We start from the raw sequence: 25,323 nt of genomic DNA on the forward strand, positions 1-25,323 counted from the left end.
GGACTGAATGTCAATATTATGACATAGTATGAGTGTGTTTCGTTTTTGGTAATTGCAATCATTGTTGCTTTTGTTGTGGTCATCCATGTACAATGCTTGGTGTCAGTCTATTTATCTCTTGTAAAAATAAAATACAGTGTGTGTGTGTGAAAAAAAATAAAAAATAAAAAGAGTCAAAAAAAAAAAACAGGGCTTCCCTGGTGGCACAGTGGTTGAGAATCTGCCTGCTAATGCGGGGGACACGGGTTCGAGCCCTGGTCTGGGAAGATCCCACATGCTGCGGAGCAACTGGGCCCGTGAGCCACAACTACTGAGCCTGCGCGTCTGGAGCCTGTGCTCCGCAACAAGAGAGGCCGCGACAGTGAGAGGCCCGCGCACCGCGATGAAGAGTGGCCCCCACTTGCCGCAACTAGAGAAAGCCCTCGCACAGAAACGAAGACCCAACACAGCTAAAAAAAAATAATAATAATTAATTAATTAATTAAAAAACAAAAAACAAAAACAAAAACAAAAACAAAAATCATAATTTCCTTACACTTAATTAGCCATTTATTCTACCAGGCATTTTCATTGCATACTTGTTAAAACACTGGAAAGGGGTTGATAGGAGCATCATTAGCCCACTTTGTAGATGAAATGGAAGAGATTATGTACCTTGCTTACAAAGACCAAATCACACAGATAATAAATACTATTTAAAATCATTATGTAATGGATTTTCCAAGAAAAACATGCAAATCATTATAAAGTTGTTAGGGTTGTATGTATGTGTGTGTGTGTATGTGTGAAGACATACATACTACTATTAATACTAGTATTATAGTACTATACTACTACTATATACTAGTCTCTACTATTTCCAAGGAGAGAAGAAGAGAAATAAATCATGGATTACTAGGGGAAAACCAGAGCAATAGGTTTGGGAGAATAAATCTTTGAGTTTGATTCTTCACTGACTTCTCAAAAACAAGAACTCTATTCAATGTGAAGATCACCTAGAATGTTGACTGAGTGCTCCCCACCTAAAAGGCACAGACCCTGTGTGGAGAACATCACAGGAAGCCATAATCCCTCCCCAGTTCATTGCCTAGTTGGGGAACAAACTATGAGGATTAATGCAGATTAAATTCTGTTCTCTATGAGGCCTGGGGACAAATTGCCAGCTTTTAGTTCCTAGGGGTGGAAAGTAATAGAGTAGAAACTTCATGTAGGTCACATCCAATCTCATTAGCATGTTCTTAAAAATTCTATCAGCTCTAGTTCAACATATGCCCCAAATCTTGTCATTCTCTTCATCTCTATTACTACCATTCTAGACTAGTGGTCTAAAAGATGGGGATAGGACCACTGATGTTTCATGATTTTCAGGTGGCCAATTTCAGAGAAGGGAATATCAAAGAGGTATCCTCTTCCTGACTATTAAAAAATTTGGGACCCTGTTCTGTGGTCCCATGCCTCCCTTGGTATCACAAAAGTTTTATCTACAACAGGCTCATGAAGGAGTTCATACAATACAACTATAATTCAATCTTGTCCACATGACTATTCTTCAAGTACAAAGCTTAAAATATACGAGGTTAGACACCAGCATGAGTCCAGATGGAAAAATTGAGAGATCAGCATGGTCTCTGTGTAAGCATGTGATAAAATCTCTACAAAGAGTCATGCTTTTCAACTGGATGTGAGCTCTCTCCTCTGAATCCCCATAACCTTTCCTGTATCTCTCTGATAATATTTTTGCATTTGCTTTCCCTGCCTAATGAACTGTAAGCTCCTGTGGGTGTATGGAGCATGCACGATCATGTGTCTTACTCAACTCAGGCACCTGGAAAGAATGAGGCCTATGGAGTCTGACAGACCTGTCCCAGAAAGCTGGTTCTATTAACTGTGGGACTTTGAGCCCTTAATTAACCTCTCTGAGCCTCAATTCCAACAGCATTACAGTTATTGTAAAGATCAAATGAGATAATACATGTAAATTGCTCAGCCAATGTCTTGCCCCTAATAATTTATGCAATAAGTGATAGCACTGTGTCTTAGGTTGGGCTCTCTAGAGATAAAATCTGAGATGAGGATTTAGGTGCCTATGATTTAATTGAAGGAGACGTCTCAGGAATAAAAGAATGAGGGAAGCAAGATAGGGCAGCAGGAAGAGTTAAGTTGAAATATAACTTCTGCAAGGTCCCATGGGGTGCTCTGGAGCATAAACTGCACCAGAGTTGGATCCACATTGGAATGGATCCAGCCCTTTGTACCCTCCCCCCATCGAAGCCCTCCATGTCAGTCAATCATTGGCTATAGGCTGCCCTCCGGGGGGTGGGGAGGAAGACATACCCTCCATGTCCAGGCAGCTCCCATTTGGCTGAGGACAATTCTCTGGAGAAAAGGGCAGCCATGAGCTAATTAACAGCCAATATTCACAGCAACCATGTAAGGGAGATTTGGGCAGGGCACCAACAGCACCCACTACTACATTATTATTATTGTATTTGTATCATCTCATGTCTAGATCTGAGCTTTTGATATGACAATGATTCAATAAATAGTTATCACATTAAACCAACATTGAATGAAAGGATCCAAATTATAGTTAGTATGCAAAACCAGCATGAGTAGCTCAAGTCTCATCCACAGGTCTAAGAGCTTTGGAGGCAGCTCTCCCATTTCTTCCCTTCATTGACCCTCTTAATTAATTACCAAGGCTACACAAGGTTATAGCATGTCCCAAAATTCCTTGCCACACTGATGTCTGAAGCTGACTTAACTGTGAATTTCCTTGCTTCCCTTGTTTCAGAGATTTTTCTGACGTTAATTAAATCTACACTTACATCCAAATATTTCATTGTGATGCAGATTATACTTATAAGTGCATGAATTATTCTGAGGGCAAAAGAAATTAATAATATTTCACCACTCACTGTGACATGTTTCCAAGCACGTAAGTGACTGATGCACTTCTAAATGATGTACTTTTCTTCTCCTTGACATGCAGGACCCAGATTTAAAAAGATAGAAGATGTAAAGGCATCTCCTTCTGGATCTACTGATGTCAAGTTTGGACTTCCATCTCTATCAGCAAATGCATGAATAAGTAATGTGTTCAGGTCCCAGTATCTGCTCAGATTAGATGGTATCAGCAGCCTTACACTCTGAAACACCATTAAAACAAATCCCCAACCACCCAAGGAGGGGAGGGGAGGAAAGAGCTGGGCTGGTCATCAGTAGGAGTGGGAGGAAAGTATTTTGTAAACTGTAAGATGCATCATAAAAGTTAATTATTAGTATTAATATTAATTCTTCCACCTTCAACCTTATGTTCAATGCTATCCAAATCTCCTGACCCCACATTCCCTTCTGAATTAATCAGCCCCTTCCAGAGATTTTGCTTCTGTTCTAGTAACTGGGGTCATACAAAAAGGAGCCCAAACAGACTGAGTGACCAGCTCTTTTCTTGTAGTTTCATCTAATACTCAATCTATTAGTAAGGACAACTTGAATTCAGAAAACAAGTCCAAGCAGGTGTTAGGAGAGCCTTAATAGTAGCCTCATCATATGGAAAGGAAACAGAGATTATGGACACCATCATCACCATCATGCCATCAAGGAAGTGAATGCCTGACAACCAGTTGCTGAGGTTGGAAAGATTCATGTTGTGAAACAAGAGGATCTGTTGCCGTAATTCACCAGATTTCATTTTAGTTCTACCAGAACCATGAAGTTTTCGAAAAAGGAGGAAAAAGAAAAAAACAATACCCACTATTTGGTATGGGTAATCCACAAAATAATTAATCCCTCACATGTAAATTTAGAGTAAAGAAAAAAAATGACACTTTAATTTTAGAAGGGCAAATAGTTGAGCTCTAGAGTAGAGGCTGGCAAACCATGGACCAAATTTGGCCCTTTGTTTTTATAGATAAAGTTTTATTGGAACACAGCCATGCCTATACATTTACATATTCCCTAGGACAGCTTTTAAACTACAGTGGCATAGTTGATAGATGAGACAGAGACTATCTTGGCCCACAAGTTTCTACAGTCAAACTGCTTAGGATTAAATACTGGCTCTATCACTTATTAGTTGTTACTTGAGAAAGTTCTTCATTATCATTATCATAAGGAAATTAACACTACTTACCTCATAGGGTTGATGTGAAGATTGAATGAGTTAAAATATTGAAAGCACATAGAACAATCTCTAGAAAATATCAATGAATCAAAAACTGTTAGCTATTATTATTACAAACACCAAGATCAAACCTCCTCCCTCTCCTCTTATATGTCATTGGCTCTTCTGCCAACAGGACCACCTAGACATGTTTCTGCGCTTTGCCACACATAAATAGGAATACCTTTCAGACATAACTTACTGTGAATGCAGACAGATCACTTTCTAGGTATTCCCAGCAGCCATGCAGAGGGGAAACCGTTTTTCTTTTTCCTTTTTTTTCACTTTATTCCTAGAAGAAGACTTCAGTTACATGCTCATGTAGAGAGTTTAAACCTCCTTCCTCTGTATCCTACTAAAATATTCAATGGCCAGCCTAAAAACTCCGATAAAATAACAGGTTTGTCTTCCCAACTAATAGTGTTTTCTCACCTTTAAAATCAATTAAGGACTCTGAAGACACTGTATGATTCAGGGACTGTGGTTTAAAACACCAACCCTGAATTCCTAAGAGGGCTTATTAGAGCATACAGATTAGCTGCTCAAGATGCACAGAGAGCCCAGGCTCTGTAAGATAGGAATGAATGGTAGGAGGTAAAATTAGTACAAGTTATGAATAACCCACTTCCTTGAAAAACACAGATGGACGAATGTTTTCTCTCTTTCTCCCTCCCTGATTCTCTCTCTCCCTGTCTCACTTTCTTTCCCCCTCTCTTTCTGTCAGTGTTAAATAATAAAAGGTCAGTGTTGTGAGTGAAAAAATATATATTCATACCATTATGTGTAAGGCACTGCCCTGGGGGCCATGGAAAAAACCCATGAGGTATAATTCCTGTCCTGAGGAGTTAATAATCCACTTGGGAAGACAAGCCCATGAAAAGTTAGATAATAATTAATGAGCTCAACGACAGTACAAGACAACAATGGTAAATATACAACTATGTAGTAAGTAATTGCTAAATGCTTTCTTCAGATAGTTAGCATTATAGAAATTTTATAGGAGAATAAGATCCACATGACATGTAAATTTGTTAACCAAAACAGGAGAAAATGGCCTTCCTACTTCCTCGTACTGAATATAAAATGCCAAAGTTAAATACATATTTATATTTCAAATAAGTAATTTAAGGTGTTTTAATTTAAAACAAACATTAATTAACTAGCTTCCCAGGCTAACAATATTTGTTAACCAGCCACTGAACATTGTTTTCTAACTTCAGTTGAAATGTGGAGGAAATGTGTAGGTTGAACCAAGAGAGTCAGATGGAAATTAGGACATGTGGTATGGTGAATCTTTGAGAAGAGGACAGCTCCCACAGTGAGAATATGAAAATGGAATGGGGTCCTGAACAGAGTCAAAGAGCTCAAAAGCTAATGTATATGAATATAGCAGAACTCAGAGAACAGCCCCCCAGAGTCAGCACAAATGAGAAGAAGTGGCTGAATTCTAGAAAGTTCTAGAAAGACCAATCTGAAACACCTTCAAGTGAGTCTCCTGAATGAAGCTTCTGTATCATATTCACCAATTCACTGGAGACATCCTATTTCTTAGGTACTTAGGGAAAGGGTTTATTCCCAGATATGCCACCAAATTCAAGTTTAACCATACACCCAGATTTCTGTTCCTTTGAACTACTGAAGCTCTAATTTTGGTGAGTCAATGATCTGCTTGTCTAAATAACATAACATAATGGTGAAGAATGTGGCTCCAAAACCAAACTGCCTGAGTCCAAATCCTAGTTCTGCCACTATGATCTTGAGCAAGTTACTTATACCAATGGAAAGGATAATATTACTTAATTCATAGTGTTTTCATTAGGGCCAAATGAGTTAATACCTCTGAAGCTTTTAAAACCATCTGTAGTACATAGTTAGCACCTAGTAAGAATAAGCTGCCATACCCTGTTATTTAAATCCTTTATTACTTAACCTTCCAGCTATAAGAACAGCCCATGCGTCCTTCTCTGGGACCAATACTAGCCCTATAAAGGGGACTGTAACAAGTTAAAGTTTATCTGCATATCTTACTCCAACCCTGGTTCCACCAAGAGGACCTAATTTTAGTAACTTGATCCTAACGTTATCCTTCTACTTAACAGGTCTTAGTTTCAAAGCACCCTGATTTTTCTCTGTTGAGCATACTGACTCATGTCAGTCATTCTAAGGACTAGACACAGTCTTTACATCTCAGTCCCCTCCTGCTGCTTGGTTCCTCTAATGTTATGCTCTGCCTCCTCCTGGGATCTTGTCTATAACAGGACTGCCCAGGTAATGACTACATGGCCACCTGGATATCTCCCACTGTCCTGTTGAAACTTCCTACCATTACCTTCTAGGACTCCAAGAATCTGACTGGTTTCTACATCTTCACATTTGTGGTTTGACATCTAATCCATCCAAGTGCTGTCAGAGTTTCCCTTGTGGCAGGTAGACTCAAAAGACTGGACCACCAACTGTTCTGCAAATATTATGGTAAGTGCCTGAGAGTTTCTTCCAAGCATTCTCAAAGAATTTACTTTATCTGCATCACCTTTGGTCAGTTGGTTTGAGAAAATGAGAAAACAAAGGTTCTGCTATTTATTGGCAAAACTGTGCAAAAGCATTAAAATAGGGAGAAGACAAAAGTGATATGGAATATTGCTTCAAAAAATAGGTCTGCTGCTTAGCACACAAACTAAACTAATAGTGTATATACAGAACAAAGTTGCTAAACAGCTCTTCCATAAATCACTCTACGAAGCTTAGGTATCTGGAGCTATAAACTCATTTCACGATTTTCACTAGAAAGAGATCTTCATTGAAAAAAAGAATTGCTGCCTCTTCCTGGACATCATCCAGCAATCACATAAAAGATGAAAATATTGAGGGCATTCCTGGCTCTCTTACACACACACACACACACCACATATACAACAGGAAAAATAAAATGCTGGATATTAACTTCCAATCACTGTTTAGAAGACACCAGGTCTATCACACTTGCAACTCAGAACACACAGCATGAGTTGTCTTGCAAAAAGAAAACCTGTATCCCAAACAACACTCCTGGCCTTGCTACACACTTGTGCTCCCCTCCCATCCAACAGCTTTTAGGAACCTATAGGCAAGAAGCTAGTCATTAAGAGCCTTGACCTACTCACTCCTCCCCCTTCTCTGGTGCATCTTCCAGAACATAACCCTAATTATCCCAACACTGGGATCAGCAAACCAAAATCTCTTCCACAAATACACTTCTTACTGGCTTTTATTCTGTAGCAAATATCTGTTTATGCACCCCTTAATCAGGTGCAACCAAAACAGTTAACAACCCAAAAGTAGCTAACACTTGGAGAGGGAAAATACAAAGAAAAAGTTAAAAAAAAAAAAAAAAAAAAAAAGAGCTGCAGAGTCAAATTTGTATAAAGAACCACAGGTGCTGGTGACTAAGGTGATGAAAATAAAGCAGATGAGGCAAAATTTAATTTGTGTCAAAACAGCAACCAAGGAAAACAATATTCTAATGCAATATTTTGAAAAAGCAAAGTTAATGCAAAAAAACAACCCATTGTGAAAAAATATCCCAATTTTAAATAGGAAAGAAATTCAAAACAATTAACAACATGGCAATAAGTACATACCTATCAATAATTACTTTAAATAGTAATGGACTAAATGATCCAACCAAAAGACCTAGGGTAGCTGAATGGGTAGAAAAACTAGACCCAAGTGTATGCTGCCTAAAATAACGTCACTTCAGACCCAAAGACACACAGACGGAAGGTGAGGGGGTGAAAAAAGTATTTCATGCAAATGAAAATAAAAAGAAGGCCAGGTAGCAATACTTATATAAGAAAAAATAGACTTTAAAACAAAGACTGTAACAAGAGACAGAGAAGGATATTATATAATGATGAAGAGATCAAACCACCTAGAAGATATAGTGATTATAAATGTATATGCTCCCAACTTAGGAGTACCTAAATACATAAAGCAAATATTTACAAACATTAAGGGAGAAATTAATGGTAACACAATAATAGTAGGGGAATTTAGCACCCCACTTACATCAATGAACAGATCATCCAGACAAAAACTCAGTAAGGAAACACTGGCATTAAACAACACATTAAGCCAGATGAACTTAATATATAGAGAAATAACATTGCACCCAAAAGCAGCAGAATACACATTTCTTTCATGTGCACATGGAACATTCTCCAGGACATATAACATGCCAGGCCACAAAACAAGTCTCAGTAAATTTAAGAAGACTGATATCATATCAATCATCTTTTCCAACCACAACTCTATGAGACTAGAAATCAACTACAAGGAAAAAAACTTCAAAAAACACAAACACATGGAAGCTAAACAATACACTACTAAACAACCAATGAGTCACTGAAGAAATCAAAGCAGAAACAAAAAAGTACCTGAAGACAAATAAAAACAATGATCCAAAAACTATGGGACAGAGCAAAAGCTGTGTTCTGAGTTGTAAGAGGGAAGTTTATGGCAATACAAGCCTCCCTCAGGAAACAAGAAAAATCTCAAATAAACAACCAAAATTACATCCATAGAAACTAGAAAAAGAAGAAAAAAACAAAATCCAAACATAGTAGAAGGAAAGAAATGATCAGAGGAGAAATAAATGAATTACAGATTTTTAAAAAGAATAGAAAAAAAAAAAACAATGAAACTAAGAGCTCCTTCAAAAAAATACAATAAAATTGATAAACTTTTAGTCAGACTTATCAAGAAAAAAAGAGAGCAGGCCCAAATCAATAAAATCAGAAATGAGAAAAAGAAGTTACAACTGACACACAAAAATGCAAAGGATTGTAAGAGATTACTATGAATGCCAGTTAAATGGACTACCTAGAAGAAATGGATAAATTCCTAGAAATGTACAGTCTCCTAAGACTGAATCAGGAGGATATAGAAAATATGAACAGACCAATTACCAGTAATGAAATTGAATCAGTAATCAAAAAACTCCCAACAAACTAAAGTCCAGGACCAAATGGCTTCACAGGTAAATTCTATCAACTACTTAAAGACAAGTTAACACCTATCCTTCTCAAACTACTCCAAAAAACTGAAGAGAAAGGAACACTTCCAACTCATTCTACAAGACCAGCATCACTCTGATATCAAAACCAAAGATACCACACACACAAAAAAATTTTACAGGCCATTATCACTGATAAACATACATCTAAAACTCCTCAGCAAAATATTAGCAAAACAAATTCAATAAATTAAAAGGAACCTACACCATGATCAAATGAGATTTACTCCAAGGATTCAAGGATATTTTAATATCCACAAATCAATCAATGTGATACAGATTACAAAATAAAGAATAAAAATCATACGATCATCTCAATAGATGCCGGAAAAGATTCTGACAAAATACAACATCAATTTATGATAAAAATAATTTCAACAAAGTGGTTATAGAGGGAACATACCTCAACATAATAAAGGCCATATAGGACAAGCCCACAGATAACATCATACTCAATAGTGAAAAGCTGAAAGCATTTCCTTTAAGATCAGGAATAAGACAAGGATGTCCTCTCTCACCACTTTTTTTTTTTAAACATCTTTATTGGAGTATAATTGCTTTACAATGGTGTGTTAGTTTCTGCTTTATAACAAAGTGATTCAGCTATACATATACATATATCCCCATATCTCCTCCCTCTTACGTCTCCCTCCCACCCTCCACATCCCACCCCTCTAAATGGTCACAAAGCACCAAGCTGATCTCCTTGTGCTATGCGGCTGCTTCCCCCTAGCTATCTATCTTACATTTGGTAGTATATATAAGTCCATGTCATTCTCTCACTTCGTCCCAGCTTACCCTTCCCTCTCCCCATGTCCACAAGTCCATTCTTTATCTCTGTGCCATTATTCCTGTCCTGGCCCTAGGTTCTTCATAAACTTTTTTTCTTTTTTAGACTCTATATACATGTCTTAGCATACGGTATTTGTTTTTCTCTTTCTGACTTACGTCACACTCTATGACAGACTCTATGTCCATCCACCTCACTATAAAAAACTCAATTTTGTTTCTTTTTATGGCTGAGTAACATTCCATCATATATATGTACCACATCTTCTTTATCCATTCATCTGTCAATGGACACCTAGGTTGCTTCCATGTCCTGGCTATTGTAAATAAAGCTGCAATGAACATTGTGGTACACGACTCTTTTTGAATTACAGTTTTCTCAGGGTATATGCCAAATAGTGGGATTGCTGGATCGAATGATAGTTCTAGTCTTAGTTTTCTAAGGAACCTCCATACGGTTCTCCATAGGGCTGTATCAATTTACCTTCCCACCAACAGTGCAAGAGGGTTCCCTTCTCTCCACACCCTCTCCAGCATTACTTGTTTGTAGAATTTTTGATGATGGCTCTTCTGACTGCTGTGACGTGATACCTCATTTTAGTTTCGATTTGCATTTCTCTAATGATAAGTGATGTTGAGCATTCTTTCATGTGTTTGTTGGCAATCTGTATATCTTCTTTGGAGAAATTTCTATTTAGGTCTTCTGCCCATTTTTCGATTGGTTGTTTGTTTGTTTTTTTTTTTGATATTGAGCTGCATGAACTGCTTATAAATTTTGGAGATTAATCCTTGTCAGTTGCTTCATTTGCAAATATTTTCTCCCATTCTGAGGGTTACCTTTCCATCTTGTTTATGGTTTCCTTTTCTGTGCAAATGCATTTAACTTTCATTAGGTCCCATTTCTTTATGTTTGTTTTTATTTCCATTTCTCTAGGAGGTGGGTCAAAAAGGATCTTGCTGTGATTTATGCCATAGAGTTTTCTGCCTATGTTTTCCTCTAAGAGTTTTATAGTGTCTGGCCTTATATTTAGGTCTTTAATCCATTTAGAGTTTATTTTTGTGTATGGTGTTAAGGAGTGTTCTAATTTCATTCTTTTACATGTACCTGTCCAGTTGTCCCAGCACTGCTTATTGAAGAGGCTGTATTTTCTCCATTGTATCTTCTTGACTCCTTTATCAAAAATAAGGTGACCATATGTGCGTGGGTTTATCTCTGGGTTTTCTATCCTGTTCCATTGATCTATATTTCTGTTTTTGTGCCAGTACCATACTGTCTTGATTACTGTAGCTTTGTAGTATAGTCTGAACTCAGGGAGCCTGATTAATCCAACTCTGTTTTTCTTTCTCAAAATTGTTTTGACTATTTGGGGTCTTCTGTGTTTCCACACAAATTGTGAAATTTTTTCTTCTAGTTCTTTGAAAAATGCCATTGGTACCTTGATAGGGATTGCATTGAATCTGTAGATTGCTTTGGGTAGTATAGTCATTTTCACAATGTTGATTCTTCCAATCCAAGAACATGGTATATATCTCCATCTGTTTATATCATCTTTAATTTCTTTCATCAGTGTCTTATAATTTTCTGCATACAGGTCTTTTGTCTCCTTAGGTAGGTTTATTCCTAGGTATTTTATTCTTTTTGTTGTATTGATAAATGGGAGTGTTTTCTTAATTTCTCTTTCAGATTTTTCATCATTAAAATATAGGAATGCAAGACATTTCTGTGCATTAATTTTGTATCCTGCTACTTTACCAAATTCATTGATTAGCTCTAGTAGTTTTCTGGTAGCATATTTAGGATTCTCTATGTATAGTATCATGTCACCTGCAAACAGTGACAGCTTTACTTCTTCTTTTCCAATTTGGATTCCTTTTATTTCTTTTTCTCCTCTGATTGATTGCTGTGGCTAAAACTTCCAAAACTATGTTGAATAATAGTGGTGAGAGTGGGAAACCTTGTATTGACCCTGATCTTAGAGGAAATGGTTTCAGTTTTTCACCATTGAGAACGATGTTGGCTGTGGGTTTGTCATATATGGCCTTTATTATGTTGAGGTAAGTTCCCTCTATGCCTATATTCTGGAGTGTTTTTTATCATAAATGGTGTTGAATTTTGTTAAAAGCTTTTTCTGCATCTATTGACATGATCATATGGCTTTTCTCCTTCAATTTTTTAATATGGTTTATCACATTGATTGATTTGCATATATTGAGGAATCCTTGCATTCCTGGGATAAACCCCACTTGATCATGGTCTATGACCCTTTTAATGTGTTGTTGGATTCTGTTTGCTAGTATCTTGTTGAGGAAATTTGCATCTATATTCATCAGTGATATTGGCCTGTAATTTTCTTTCTTTGTGACATCCTTGTCTGGTTTTGGTATCAGGGTGATGGTGGATTCGTAGAATGAGTTTGGGAGTGTTCCTCCCTCTGCTATATTTTGGAAGATTTTGAAAAGGATAGGTGTTAGCTCTGCTCTAAATGTTTGATAGAATTCTCCCGTGAAGCCATCTGGTCCTGGGCTTTTGTTTGTTGGAAGCTTTTTAATCACAGTCTCAATTTCAGTGCTTGTGATTGGTCTGTTTATATTTCTTCCTGGTTCAGTCTTGGAAGGTTTCGCTTTTCTAAGAATTTTTTCCATTTCTTCCAAGTTATCCATTGTACTGGCACATAGTTTCTTGTAGTCAATCTCTCATGATCCTTTGTATTTCTGCAGTGTCAGTTGTTACTTCTCCTTTTTCATTTCTAATTCTATTGATTTGAGTCTCCTCTCTTTTTTTCTTGATGAGTCTGGCTAATGGTTTATCAATTTTATCTTCTCAAAGAACCAGCTTTTGTTTTATTGATCTTTGCTATTGTTCCCTTCATTTATTTTTCATTTATTTCTGATCTGACCTTTATGATTTATTTCCTTTTGCTAACTTTGGCGATTTTTGTTCATCTTTCTCTAATTGCTTTAAGTGTAAGGTTAAGTTGTTTATTTGAGATGTTTCTTGGCTCTTGTGGTAGGATTGTATTGCTAAAAACGTCTCTCTTAGAATTGCTTTTGCTGCATCCCATAGGTTTTGGGTCATTGTGTTTTCATTGTCATTTGTTTCTACGTATTTTTTTAATTTCCTCTTTGATTTCTTCAGTGATCACTTCGTTATTAAGTAGTGTATTGTTTAGCCTCCATTTGTTTGTATTTTTTACAGATTTTTTCCTGTTATTGATATCTAGTGTCATAGCATTGCGGTTGGAAAACATATTTGATACAATTTCAATTTTCTTAAATTTACCAAGCTTTTATTTGTGACCCAAGATATGATTGATCCTGGAGAATGTTCCATGAGCACTTGAGAAGAACGTGTATTCTGTTGATTTTGGATGTAATGTCCTATAAATATCAATTACATCCACTTTGTTTAATGTATCATTTAAAGCTTGTGTTTCCTTATTTATTTTCATTTTGGATGATCTGTCCATTGGAGAAAGTGGGGTGTTAAAGTCCCCTACTATGATTGTATTACTGTCGATTTCCCCTTTAATGGCTGTTAGCATATGCCTTATGTATTGAGGTGCTCCTATGTTGGGTGCATAAATATTTACAGTTCTTATATCTTCCTCTTGGATTGATCCCTTGATCATTATGTAGTGTCCTTCTTTGTCTCTTGTAATAGTCTTTATTTTAAAGTCTATTTTGTCTGATATGAGAATTGCTACTCCAGCTTTCTTTTGATTTCCATTTGCATGGAATATCTTTTTCCATCCCCTCACTTTCAGGCTGTATGTGTTCCTAGGTCTGAAGTGAGTCTCTTGTAGACAGCGTATATACAAGTCTTGTTTTCAGTCAGTCTATGTCTTTTGGTTGGAGCATTTAATCCATTTAAACTTAAGGTAATTATCAATATATATGTTCCTATTACCATTTTCTTAATTCTTTTGTGTTTGTTATTGTAGCTCTTTTCCTTCTCTTGTGTTTCCTGCCTAGAGAAGTTCCTTTAGCGTTTGTTGTAAAGCTAGTTTGGTGGTGCTGAATTCTCTTAGCTTTTGCTTGTATGTAAAGGTTTTATTTTCTCCTTCAAATCTAATGAGATCCTTGCTGCATAGTGTAATCTTGTTTGTAGGTTTTTCCCTTTCATCACTTTAAATATGTCCTGCCACTCCCTTCTGGCTTGCAGAGTTTCTGCTAAAAGATCAGCTATTAACCTTATGGGGATTCCCTTGTATGTTATTTGTTGTTTTTCTCTTGCTGCTTTTAATATTTTTTCTTTGTATTTCATATCTGATGGTTGATTAATATGTGTCTTGGTGTGTTTCTCCTTGGATTTATCCTGTATGGGACTCTCTGCACTTCCTGGACTTGATTAACTATTTCCTTTCCCATATTAGGGAGGTTTTCAACTATAATCTCTTCAAATATTTTCTAAGTCCCTTTCTTTTTCTCTTCTTCTTCTGGGACCGCTATAATTGGAATGTGGGTGCGTTTAATGTTGTCTCAGGGGAAAGGAGTAGATGGCGGAAGAATAAGATGCAGAGATCACCTTCCTCCCCACAGATACATCAGAAATACATCTACACGTGGAATGGCTCCTATAGAACACCCACTGAATGCTGGCAGAAGACGTCAGACCTCCCAAAAGGCAAGAAACTCCCCACGTACCTGGGAAGGGCAAAAGAAAAAAGAAACAACAGAGACAAAAGAATAGGGATGGGACCTGCACCAGTGGGAGGGAGCTGTGAAGGAGGAAAGGTTTCCACACACTAGGAAGCCCCTTCATGGGCGGAGACTGTGGGTGGCAGAGGGGGGAACCTTTGGAGCCACAGTGGAGAGAACAGCAACAGGGGTGCAGAGGGCAAAGCGGAGAGATTCCCGCACAGAGGATCAGTGCTGACAAGCACTCACCAGCCCAAGAGGCTTGTCTACTCACACGCCGGGTGGGTGGGGGCTGGGAGCTGAGGCTCGGGCTTCCGTATGATCACAGGGAGAGGACTGGGCTTGGCGGCGTGAACACAGACTGAAGGGTTTAGCACACCACAGCTAGCCTGGAGGGAGTCCGGGAAAAGGTCTGGAGCTGCCGAACAGGCAAGAGACGTTTTCGTGCCTCTTTGTTTCCTGGTGCACGAGGCGAGGGGATTCAGAGCACCACCTAAACAAGCTCCAGAGACGGGCACGAACCCCGGCTATCAGCGTGGATCCCAGAGACGGGCATGAAATGCTAAGGCTGCTCGGGCCGCCACCAAGAAGCCAGTGTGCAAGCACAGGTCACTATCCACACCACCCTTCCCAGGACCCTGTGCAGCCAGCCACTGCCAGGGTCCCGTGATCCAGGGACAACTTCACCGGGAGAACACACGGCATGCCTCAGGCTGCTGCAACGTCATGCAGGCCTCTGCCACTGCAGGCTCGCACTGCATCTGTACCCTTCCCTCCCCCCAGCCTGAGTGAGCCAGAGACCCCAAAGCAGATGCTCCTTTAACCCCGTCCTGTGTAAGCGAAGAACAGATGACTTCAGGTGACCTACATGCAGAGGCGGGTCCAAATCCAAATCTGAAACTCGGGAGCTGTTCGAACAAAGAAGAGAAAGGGAAATTTCTCCCAGCAGCATCAGAAGCAGCAGATTAAAGTTCCACAAACAACTTGAGGTACCTGCATCTGTGGAATACCTGAATAGACAACGAGTCAACCCAAATTGAGGAGGTGGACTTTGGGAGAAAGTTATATTATTTTTTCCCCTTTTCCTCTTTTTGTGAGTGTGTATGTGTATGCACCTGTGTGAGATTTTGTCTGTATAGCTTTGCTTTCACCATTTGTCCAATGGTTCTGTCCATCTGTTTTTTTGGTTTGTTTTTTTTTTTTTACTTTAAAATGTTTTTCTCTTTTTTTCTTAATAATTATTTTTTATTTTAATAACTTTATTTTATTTTATCTTACTTTATTTTATTTTATCCTCTTTCCTTTTTTTATTTCTATTTTTTCTTCTTTTTATTCTGAGCCGTGTGGATGAAAGACTTTTGGTGATCAGGCCAGGCATCAGGGCTGTGCCTCTGAGATGGGACAACCAACTTCAGGATACTGGTCCACAAGAGACCTCTCAGCTCCACATAATACCAAATGATGAAAACCTCCCCAAGATCTCCATCTCAACACCAAGACCCAGCTTCACTCAATGACCAGCAAGCTATAGTGCTGAACAACCTATGCCAAACAACTAGCAAGACAGGAACACAGCCCCATCCATTAGCAGAGAGGCTGCTTACAAACGTAATAAGGTCACAGACACCCCAAAACATACCACCAGACGTGGACCTACCCACCAGAAAGACAAGATATAGCCTCATCCACCAGAACACAAGCACTTGTCCCCTCCATGAGGAAGCCTACACAACCCACTGAACCAACCTTAGCCACTGGGGACAGATAGCAAAAACAACAGGAATTACGAACCTGCAGCCTGCGAAAAGGAGATCCCAAACACAATATGATAAGCAAAATGAGAAGACAGAAAAACACACAGCAGATGAAGGAGCAAGGTAAAAACACACCAGACCTAACAAATGAAGAGGAAATAGGCAGTCTACCTGGAAAAGAGTTCAGAATAATGATAGTAAAGATGATCCAAAATCTTGGAAATAGAATAGACAAAATGCAACAAACATTTAACAAGGACCCAGAAGAACTAAAGAGGAACCAAGCAATGATGAAAAACACAATAAATGAAATTAAAAATACTCTAGATGGGATCAATAGCAGAATAACTGAGGCAGAAGAACGAATAAGTGACCTGTAAGATAAGATAGTGGAAATAACTATGGCAGAGCAGAATAAAGAAAAAAGAATGAAAAGAACAGAGGACAGTCTCAAAGACGTCTGGGACAACATTAAATGCACTAACATTTGAATTATAGGGGTCCCAGAAGAAGAAGAGAAAAAGAAAGGGACTGAGAAAATATTTGAAGAGATTATAGTTGAAAACTTCCCTAACATGGGAAAGGAAATAGTTAATCAAGTCCTGGAAACACAGAGAGTCCCATACAGGATAAATCCAAGGAGAAACACACCAAGATACATATTAATCAAACTATCAATAATTAAATATAAAGAAAACATATTAAAAGCAACAAGGGAAAAACAACAAATAACACACAAGGGAATCACCATACGGTTAATAGCTGATCTTTCAGCAGAAACTCTGCAAGCCAGATGGGAGTGGCAGGACATATTTAAAGTGATGAAGGAGAAAAACCTACAACTAAGATTACTCTACCCAGCAAGGATCTCATTCAGATGTGATGGAGAGATTAAAACATTTACAGACAAGCAAAAGCTGCGAGAGTTCAGCACCACCAAACCAGCTTTACAACAAATGCTAAAGGAACTTCTCTAGGCAAGAAACACAAGAGAAGGAAAACACCTACAATAACAAACCCAAAGTATTTAGGAAAATGGAAATAGGAACATACATATCGATAATTACCTTAAATGTAAATGGATTAAACGCTCCCACCAAAAGACACAGACTGGCTGAATAGATACAAAAATAAGACCCGTATATATGCTGTCTACAAGAGACTCATTTCAGACCTAGGGACACATACAGACTGAAAGTGAGGGGATGGAAAAAGATATTCTATGCAAATGGAAATCAAAAGAAACCTGGAGTAGCAATTCTCATATCAGACAAAATAGACTTTAAAATAAAGACTATTAAAAGAGACAAAGAAGGACACTATATAATGATCAAGGGGTCGATTCAAGAAGAAGATATAACAATTGTAAATATCTATGCACCCAACATAGGAGCACCTCAATACATAAGGCAAATACTAACAGCCATAAAAGGGGAAATCGACAGTAACACAACCATAGTAGGGGACTTTAACACCCCACTTTCACCAATGGACAGATCATCCAAAATGAAAATAAGTAAGGAAACACAAGGTTTAAATGATACATTAAACAAGATGGACATAATTGATATTTATAGGATATTCCACCCCAATACAACAGAATACACAGTTTTCTCAAGTGCTCATGGAACATTCTCCAGGATAGATCATATCTTGGGTCACAAATCAAGCCTTGGTAAACTTAAGAAAATTGAAATCGTATCAAGTATCTTTTCCGACCACAACGCTATGAGACTAGATATCAATTACAGGAAAAAATCTGTAAAAAATAAAAACACATGGAGGCCACACAATACACTACTTAATAATGAAGTGATCACTGAAGAAATCAAAGGGGAAATTAAAAAATACCTAGAAACAAATGACAATGGAGACACGATGACCCAAAACCTATGGGATGCAGCAATAGCAGTTCTAAGAGAGAAGTTTATAGCAATACAAGCCTACCTCAAGAAACAGGAAACAACTGGAAACAACAGGAAACAGGAAAAATCTCGAATAAAAAACCAAACCTTGCACCTAAAGCAATTAGAGAAAGAAGAACAAAAAAGCCCCAGAGTTAGCAGAAGGAAAGAAATCATAAAGATCAGATCAGAGATAAATGACAAAGAAATGAAGGAAACAATAGCAAAGATCAATAAAACTAAAAGCTGGTTCTTTGAGAAGATAAACAAAATTGATAAACCATTAGCCAGACTCATCAAGAAAAAGAGGGAGAGGACTCAAATCAATAGAATGAGAAATGAAAAAGGAGAAGTAACAATTGACACTGCAGAAATACAAACGATCATGAGAGATTATTACAAGCAACTCTATGCCAATAAAATGGACAACCTGGAAGAAATGGACAAATTCTTAGAAATGCACAACCTGCCGAGACTGAACCAGAAAGAAATAGAAAATATGAACACACCAATCACAAGCACTGAAAATTAAACTGTGATTAAAAAGCTTCCAACAAACAAAAGCCCAGGACCAGATGGCTTCACAGGCAAATTCTGTCAAACATTTAGAGAAGAGCTAACACCTATCCTTCTCAAACTCTTCCAAAATATTGCAGAGGGAGTAACACTGCCCAACTCATTCTACAAGGACACCATCACCCTGATACCAAAACCAGACAAAGATGTCACAAAGAAAGAAAACTACAGGCCAATATCACTGATGAACATAGATGCAAAAATCCTCTACAAAATACTAGCAAACAGAATCCAACAGCACATTAAAAGGATCATACACCATGATCAAGTTGGGTCTATTCCAGGAATGCAAGTATTCTTCAATGTATGCAAATCAGTCAACATGATACACCATATTAACAAACTGAAGGAGAATAACCATATGATCATCTCAATAGATGCAGAGAAAGCTTTCGACAAAATTCAACACCCATTTATGATAAAAGCCCAGCAGACAGTAGGCATAGAGGGAACATTCCTCAATATAATAAAGGCCATATATGACAAACCCACAGCCAACATCATTCCCAATGGTGAAAAACTGAAACCATTTCCACTAAGATTAGGAACAAGACAAGGTTGCCCACTCTCACCACTATTATTCAACATAGTTTTGGAAGTTTTAGCCACAGCAATCAGAGACGAAAGAGAAATAAAAGGAATCCAAATCGGAAAAGAAGAAGTAAAGCTGTCAGTGTTTGCAGATGACATGATACTATACATAGAGAATTCTAAAGATGCTACCAGAAAACTACTAGAGCTAATCAATGAATTTGGTAAAGTAGCAGGATACAAAATTAATGCACAGAAATCTCTTGCATTCCTATACACTAATGATGAAAATCTGAAAGTGAAATTAAGAAAACACTCCCATTTACCACTGCAACAAAAAGAATAAAATATCTAGGAATAAACCTACCTAAGGAGACAAAAGACCTGTATGCAGAAAATTATAAGACACTGATGAAAGAAATTAAAGATGATACAAATAGATGGAGAGATATACCAAGTTCTTGGATTGGAAGAATCAACATTGTGAAAATGACTCTACTACCCAAAGCAATCTACAGATTCAGTGCAATCCCTATCAAACTACCACTGGCATTTTTCACAGAACTAGAACAAAAAATATCACAATTTGTATGGAAAAACAAAAGAACCCGAATAGCCAAAGCAATCTTGAGAAAGAAAAATGGAGCTGGAGGAATCAGGCTCCCTGACTTCAGACTATGCTACAAAGCTACACTAATCAAGACAGTATGGTACTGGCACAAAAAAGGAAACATAGATCAATGGAACAGGATAGAAAGCCCAGAGATAAACCCACACACATATGGTACCTTATCTTTGATAAAGGAGGAAAGCATATACAGTGGAGAAAAGACAGCCTCTTCAATAAGTAGTGCTGGGAAAACTGGACAGGTACATGTAAAAGTATGAAATTAGAACACTCCCTAACACCATACACAAAAATAAACTCAAAATGGATTAAAGACCTAAATGTAAGGCCAGACACTATAAAACTCTTAGAGGGAAACTTAGGCAGAACACTCTATGACATAAATCACAGCAAGATCCTTTTTGACACACCTCCTAGAGAAATGGAAATAAAAACGAAAATAAACAAATGGGACCTGATGAAACTTAAAAGCTTTTGCACGGCAAAGGAAACCATAAACAAGACCAAAAGACAACACTCAGAATGGGAGAAAATATTTGCAAATGAAGCAACTGACAAAGGATTAATCTACAAAATTTACAAGCAGCTCATGCAGCTCAATAACAAAAAAACAAACAACCTAATCCAAAAATGGGCAGAAGACCTAAATAGACATTTCCCCCAAGAAGATATACAGTTTGCCAACAAACACATGAAAGAATGCTCAACATCATTAATCATTAGAGAAATGCAAAGCAAAAGTACAATGAGATATCATCTCTCACCGGTCAGAATGGACATCAACAAAAAAATCTAGAAACAATAAATGCTGGAGAGGGTGTGGAGAAAAGAGAACCCTCTTGCACTGTTGGTGGGAATGTAAATTGATACAACCACTATGGAGAACAGTATGGAGGTTCCTTAAAAACTAAAAATAGAACTACCATACGACCCAGCAATCCCACTACTGGGCATATACCCTTAGAAAACCATAATTCAAAAAGAGTCATGTACCAAAATGTTCATTTCAGCTCTATTTGCAATAGGCAGGACATGGAAGCAACCTAAGTGTCCATCATTGGATGAATGGATAAAGAAGATGTGGCACTTATATACAATGGAATATTACTCAGCCATAAAAAGAAATGAAATGGAGTTATTTGTAGTGAGGTGGATGGAGTTAGAGTCTGTCATACAGAGTGAAGTATGTCAGAAAGAGAAAAATAAATACAGTATGCTAACACATATATATGGAATCTAACGGGAAAAAAAAAGTCATAAGGAACCTAGCGGCAAGATGAGAATAAAGACACAGACCTACTAGAGAATGGACTTGAGGATATGGGGAGGGGGAAGGGTAAGATATGACAAAGTGAGAGAGTGGCATGGACATATATACATTACCAAATGTAAAATAGATAGCTAGTGGGAAGCAACCACATAGCACAGGGAGATCAGCTCTGTGCTTTGTGACCATCTAGAGGGGTGGGATAGGGAGGGTGGGAGGGAGGGAGATGCAAGAGGGAAGAGATATGGGAACATATGTATATGTATATCTGATTCACTTTGTTATAAAGCAGAAACTAACACACCATTGTAAAGCAATTATACTCCAATAAAGATGTTAAAAAAATAAACAAATAAACAAATTGAACTATATCAAACTATAAAACTTTTGCTCAGTGAAGGAAACTATTAAGAAAAAGAAAAGGCAACCTACTGAATGGGAGAAGATATTTGTAAACATATATCTGATAAGGGGTTACCATCCAAAATATACAAATATCTCATACAACTCAACATCAAAAACAATCTGAAAAAAAAAGAGCATAGGACTTGAATAAAGATTTTTCCAAAGAAGACATACAGAAGGCCATCAGACACATGAAAAGTTGCTCAACATCACTGCTCATAAGGGAAACACAAATCAAAAGTACAATGAGATATCACCTCACACCTATCAGAATGACTCTTATAAAAAGACAACAAATAATAAGTGTTGGTGAGGATGTGGATAATTGGGAACCCTCATACCTGTTGGTGGGAATGTAAATTGGTGCAGCCACTATGGAAAACAGTATGGATATTCCTCAAATAATCAAAAATAGAACTACCATACAATCCAGCAATTCCATTTCTGGGTATTTTTCTGTAGAAAACAAAAAACACTGATTCAAAAAGATATATTCAGTAGTGTATATATGTCTATGCCACTCTCTCACTTCATCCCAGCTTACCCTTCCCCCTCCCCATGTCCTCAAGTCCGTTCTCTACATCTGCATCTTTATTTCTGTCCTGCCCCTACGTTCTTCAGAGCCCTTTTTTTTTTTTAGATTTCATATATGTGTGTTAGCATACGGTATTTGTTTTTCTTTCTGACTTACTTCATTCTGTATAACAGACTCTAGTTCCATCCACCTCACTACAAATAACTCCATTTCGTTTCTTTTTATGGCTTAGTAATATTCCATTGTATATACGTGCCACATCTTCTTTATCCATTCGTCTGTTGATGGACACTTAGGTTGCTTCCATGTCCTGGCTATTGCAAATAGTGCTGCAATGAACATTGTGGTACATGACTCTCTTTGAATTATGGTTTTCTCAGGGTATATGCCCAGTAGTGGGATTGCTGGGTCATATGGTAGTTCTATTTTTAGTTTTTTAAGGAACCTCCATACTGTTCTCCATAGTGACTGTATCAATTTACATTCCCACCAACAGTGCAAGAGGGTTCCCTTTTCTCCACACCCTCTCCAGCATTTATTGTTTGTAGATTTTTTGATGATGGCCATTCTGACCAGTGTGAGGTGATACCTCATTGTAGTTTTGATTTGCATTTCTCCAATGATTAGTGATGTTGAGCATCCTTTCATGTGTTTGTTGGCAATCTGTATATCTTCTTTGTAGAAATGTCTATTTAGGTCTTCTGCCCATTTTTGGATTGGGTTGGTTTTTTTTTTTAAAGCCTTCTTAAGTAAGACTTATGAAACTTTCTGAGTGAGACTTGTTCTCCTCTGTGCCCACAATGCTATTACTTAGGTAGCTTCTCATACCTCTCAGGATAAAGATCATTCTACATGATTTGTCAAGGTCCTTCCTGATCTGGCTCTTACTTACATCTTTCAGCCTTGCCTCTTCCTGCATTTATGAAGCCCTCTCACACTATTCTCTATCCACAGTGAACAACCTTCAGTTTTCACATACACATCACTGGCTGTCTCTTCTCTAAGCCTTTTCACACGTAGTGCCCTCTGCCTCCTCATTCAACTCAAGTCTTCCAGAAGGTGTCAGCTGAGACATCACTTTCTCTAGGAAGCCCCATTGAGTCAGTGTTGATGGTACTTTTCCTTGGATCATGGTGCCAGATCATGGTACCAGTACCTCATGACTGACTCTCCCAACGTCACCCCTGATTTGTTTCTTCTTTGATACATTCCTTGTCTGTCTCAGAAGAGAGTCCATGATCAGGTTCTCCTTGATTTTTCTTGTTGGAAATCCCTCCCCATCTTTGTAATCACCATTCTATAAGGTTTGGGGGTGACTGATGTGGTGGAAAGGATGCTGAACTAGGTGCTAGCTCAGGCTCAGATCCTATTCACTCATTCATTCATTCAACAGCTATTTATGGAGTACTTCCTATCCATGTGCTAAGTATTATTCTAGGCAATGAAGGGACCAGACAAAGGCCCTGCTCTCATAAAATTTTCATTCTAGTGAGAGATCAGAATAAAAAATATAAACATACAATGTATGTTAGTGTTAAGTGCTGTGAGGTAAAACGTGCCTATAATATTGTCTATGCTATCCTGGGCAAACCTATTAAATCTCTCTGAAACTAAATGTTATAGTTTGTAAAATGATGCTAATAATATCTTCTCTAAATAACTAGTGAGGTTCAGGTATGCAGGAAGATGAATACACTTTTGAAAACATACCAAGTATATGCTATCACTATTATTATTGTTTTATTTTAGTTTTGTTATCATCTCTATTTACCCACTCCAATTCAATACGTGAATTTTTTATAAAGCCATTAGTCATTTAGATATTTGAAAATGAACAAATGGCTGGCTGACAGCTTTAGTCCTCATCTAAATGTTTGGTTATTGTGTCTGTATGGTTGGAAAAGTCATGAGTTTACTGCTGTGCACTTGAAAGCACTTGAAAACATCAACATCTAGGATTATTACTGTTCCTTATACTATTGAAATAATGGTAATTTTCCTCTCTAAATGTAAATTTAAAATGAACATTTTCACATCTGTTTGGGAGAACAAGCTAAACAGGACTGTCCGTCTCACACAAATGTTTATATTTCTACGTAGCTCATTTTTATTTAGGACGTATGTGCACGCCAGAAGTGTATGGGAGAACATGAAACATTCCCCATGAAACTTAGGAACCACATTTAATTTTTAAACTGTTTGCAAAAAGCATTTTTTAATGGCAACATACTTTTTTTTTAACTAGCTCTAAAGGAGTTTGTACGTGAAAATAAACTAAGACACGTTTTTCTATATTGCAGTTGCTAAATACTTTGCTCTGTTATTCCATCTTCAGCTGCTGAGATATCTGATATCAGAATCCTCTGGACCTATACTTCCCTTGGATGTGACCCTAATGAAATAGTCCATTGGAATTAATAACAACTATCATTTATTAAATGATACACTTTGCATGTACCATCTCACTATCTGCACTATCTTAATCCTCAAAATAGCTCTGTTAGATAGGAACCACTTTGATCCATATTTTACAGATGAAGATATAGTCAAAGAGGTTGCATGTACCTACACAGGGTCACAACATCTATTAAGTGGTGTAGCAGAAATCTAGATCCAGGCTTCATGATTCCAGTGCTGGCTCTGGGGCTATGATACACCAGCCTCCACTGCAAGCAATCACTCCATCCTCTGCCTTCCTAAGAGTCTCAATTTCTGCCTTCTTTATATCAGGCACTGCTTTCTACCTTGTATTAGTTATTTGTGAATAAGATCTGTCTTATCTTTTAGACTGTAAGCTTCTCAGTGAAAAGCTGCATGGCTAAGTTAGCTCTGTCTCTACCACTGTTTCAAAAAATACAGTACCTTAAACAGAGTATTCAATCTCATAAAATTTCTTCCCCTACAATCCAAGATCATTGAGTGTCCCCCAATCTGAATCTGACAATGGCTTTCCTGGGTCACCTACTGTGACATCTGTCCTGGGGCTTGTTCCCACATCAGAATCTCTAGACATTTTTCTCTATCATTTATCTCATCTCTATCATTAGGAACAATTTGCTTTATGGCCCATTCCCCTAGGAC

The 25,323-nt window shown here is 37.7% G+C and overlaps 1 protein-coding gene across 2 annotated transcripts in view; it reads right to left on the bottom strand.

Moving 5' to 3' along the window:
- The window catches only part of CA10 (carbonic anhydrase 10), a 599,631-nt gene that overhangs the window by 539,974 nt on the left and 34,334 nt on the right, over nucleotides 1-25,323 (bottom strand). Inside the window, exon 2 of one of the 2 annotated variants that reach the window (XM_036837745.1) lies at nucleotides 16,532-16,567. The exons of the other annotated variant lie outside the window; for it this stretch is intronic. Coding sequence (XP_036693640.1) covers nucleotides 16,532-16,567 — 36 coding nt within the window. The remainder of the gene's footprint in view (nucleotides 1-16,531; nucleotides 16,568-25,323) is intronic. 2 annotated transcript variants of the gene reach the window in all.

The sequence above is a fragment of the Balaenoptera musculus genome, chromosome 20 (genome assembly GCF_009873245.2).
Source record: "Balaenoptera musculus isolate JJ_BM4_2016_0621 chromosome 20, mBalMus1.pri.v3, whole genome shotgun sequence".
Lineage (NCBI taxonomy): Eukaryota > Metazoa > Chordata > Mammalia > Artiodactyla > Balaenopteridae > Balaenoptera > Balaenoptera musculus.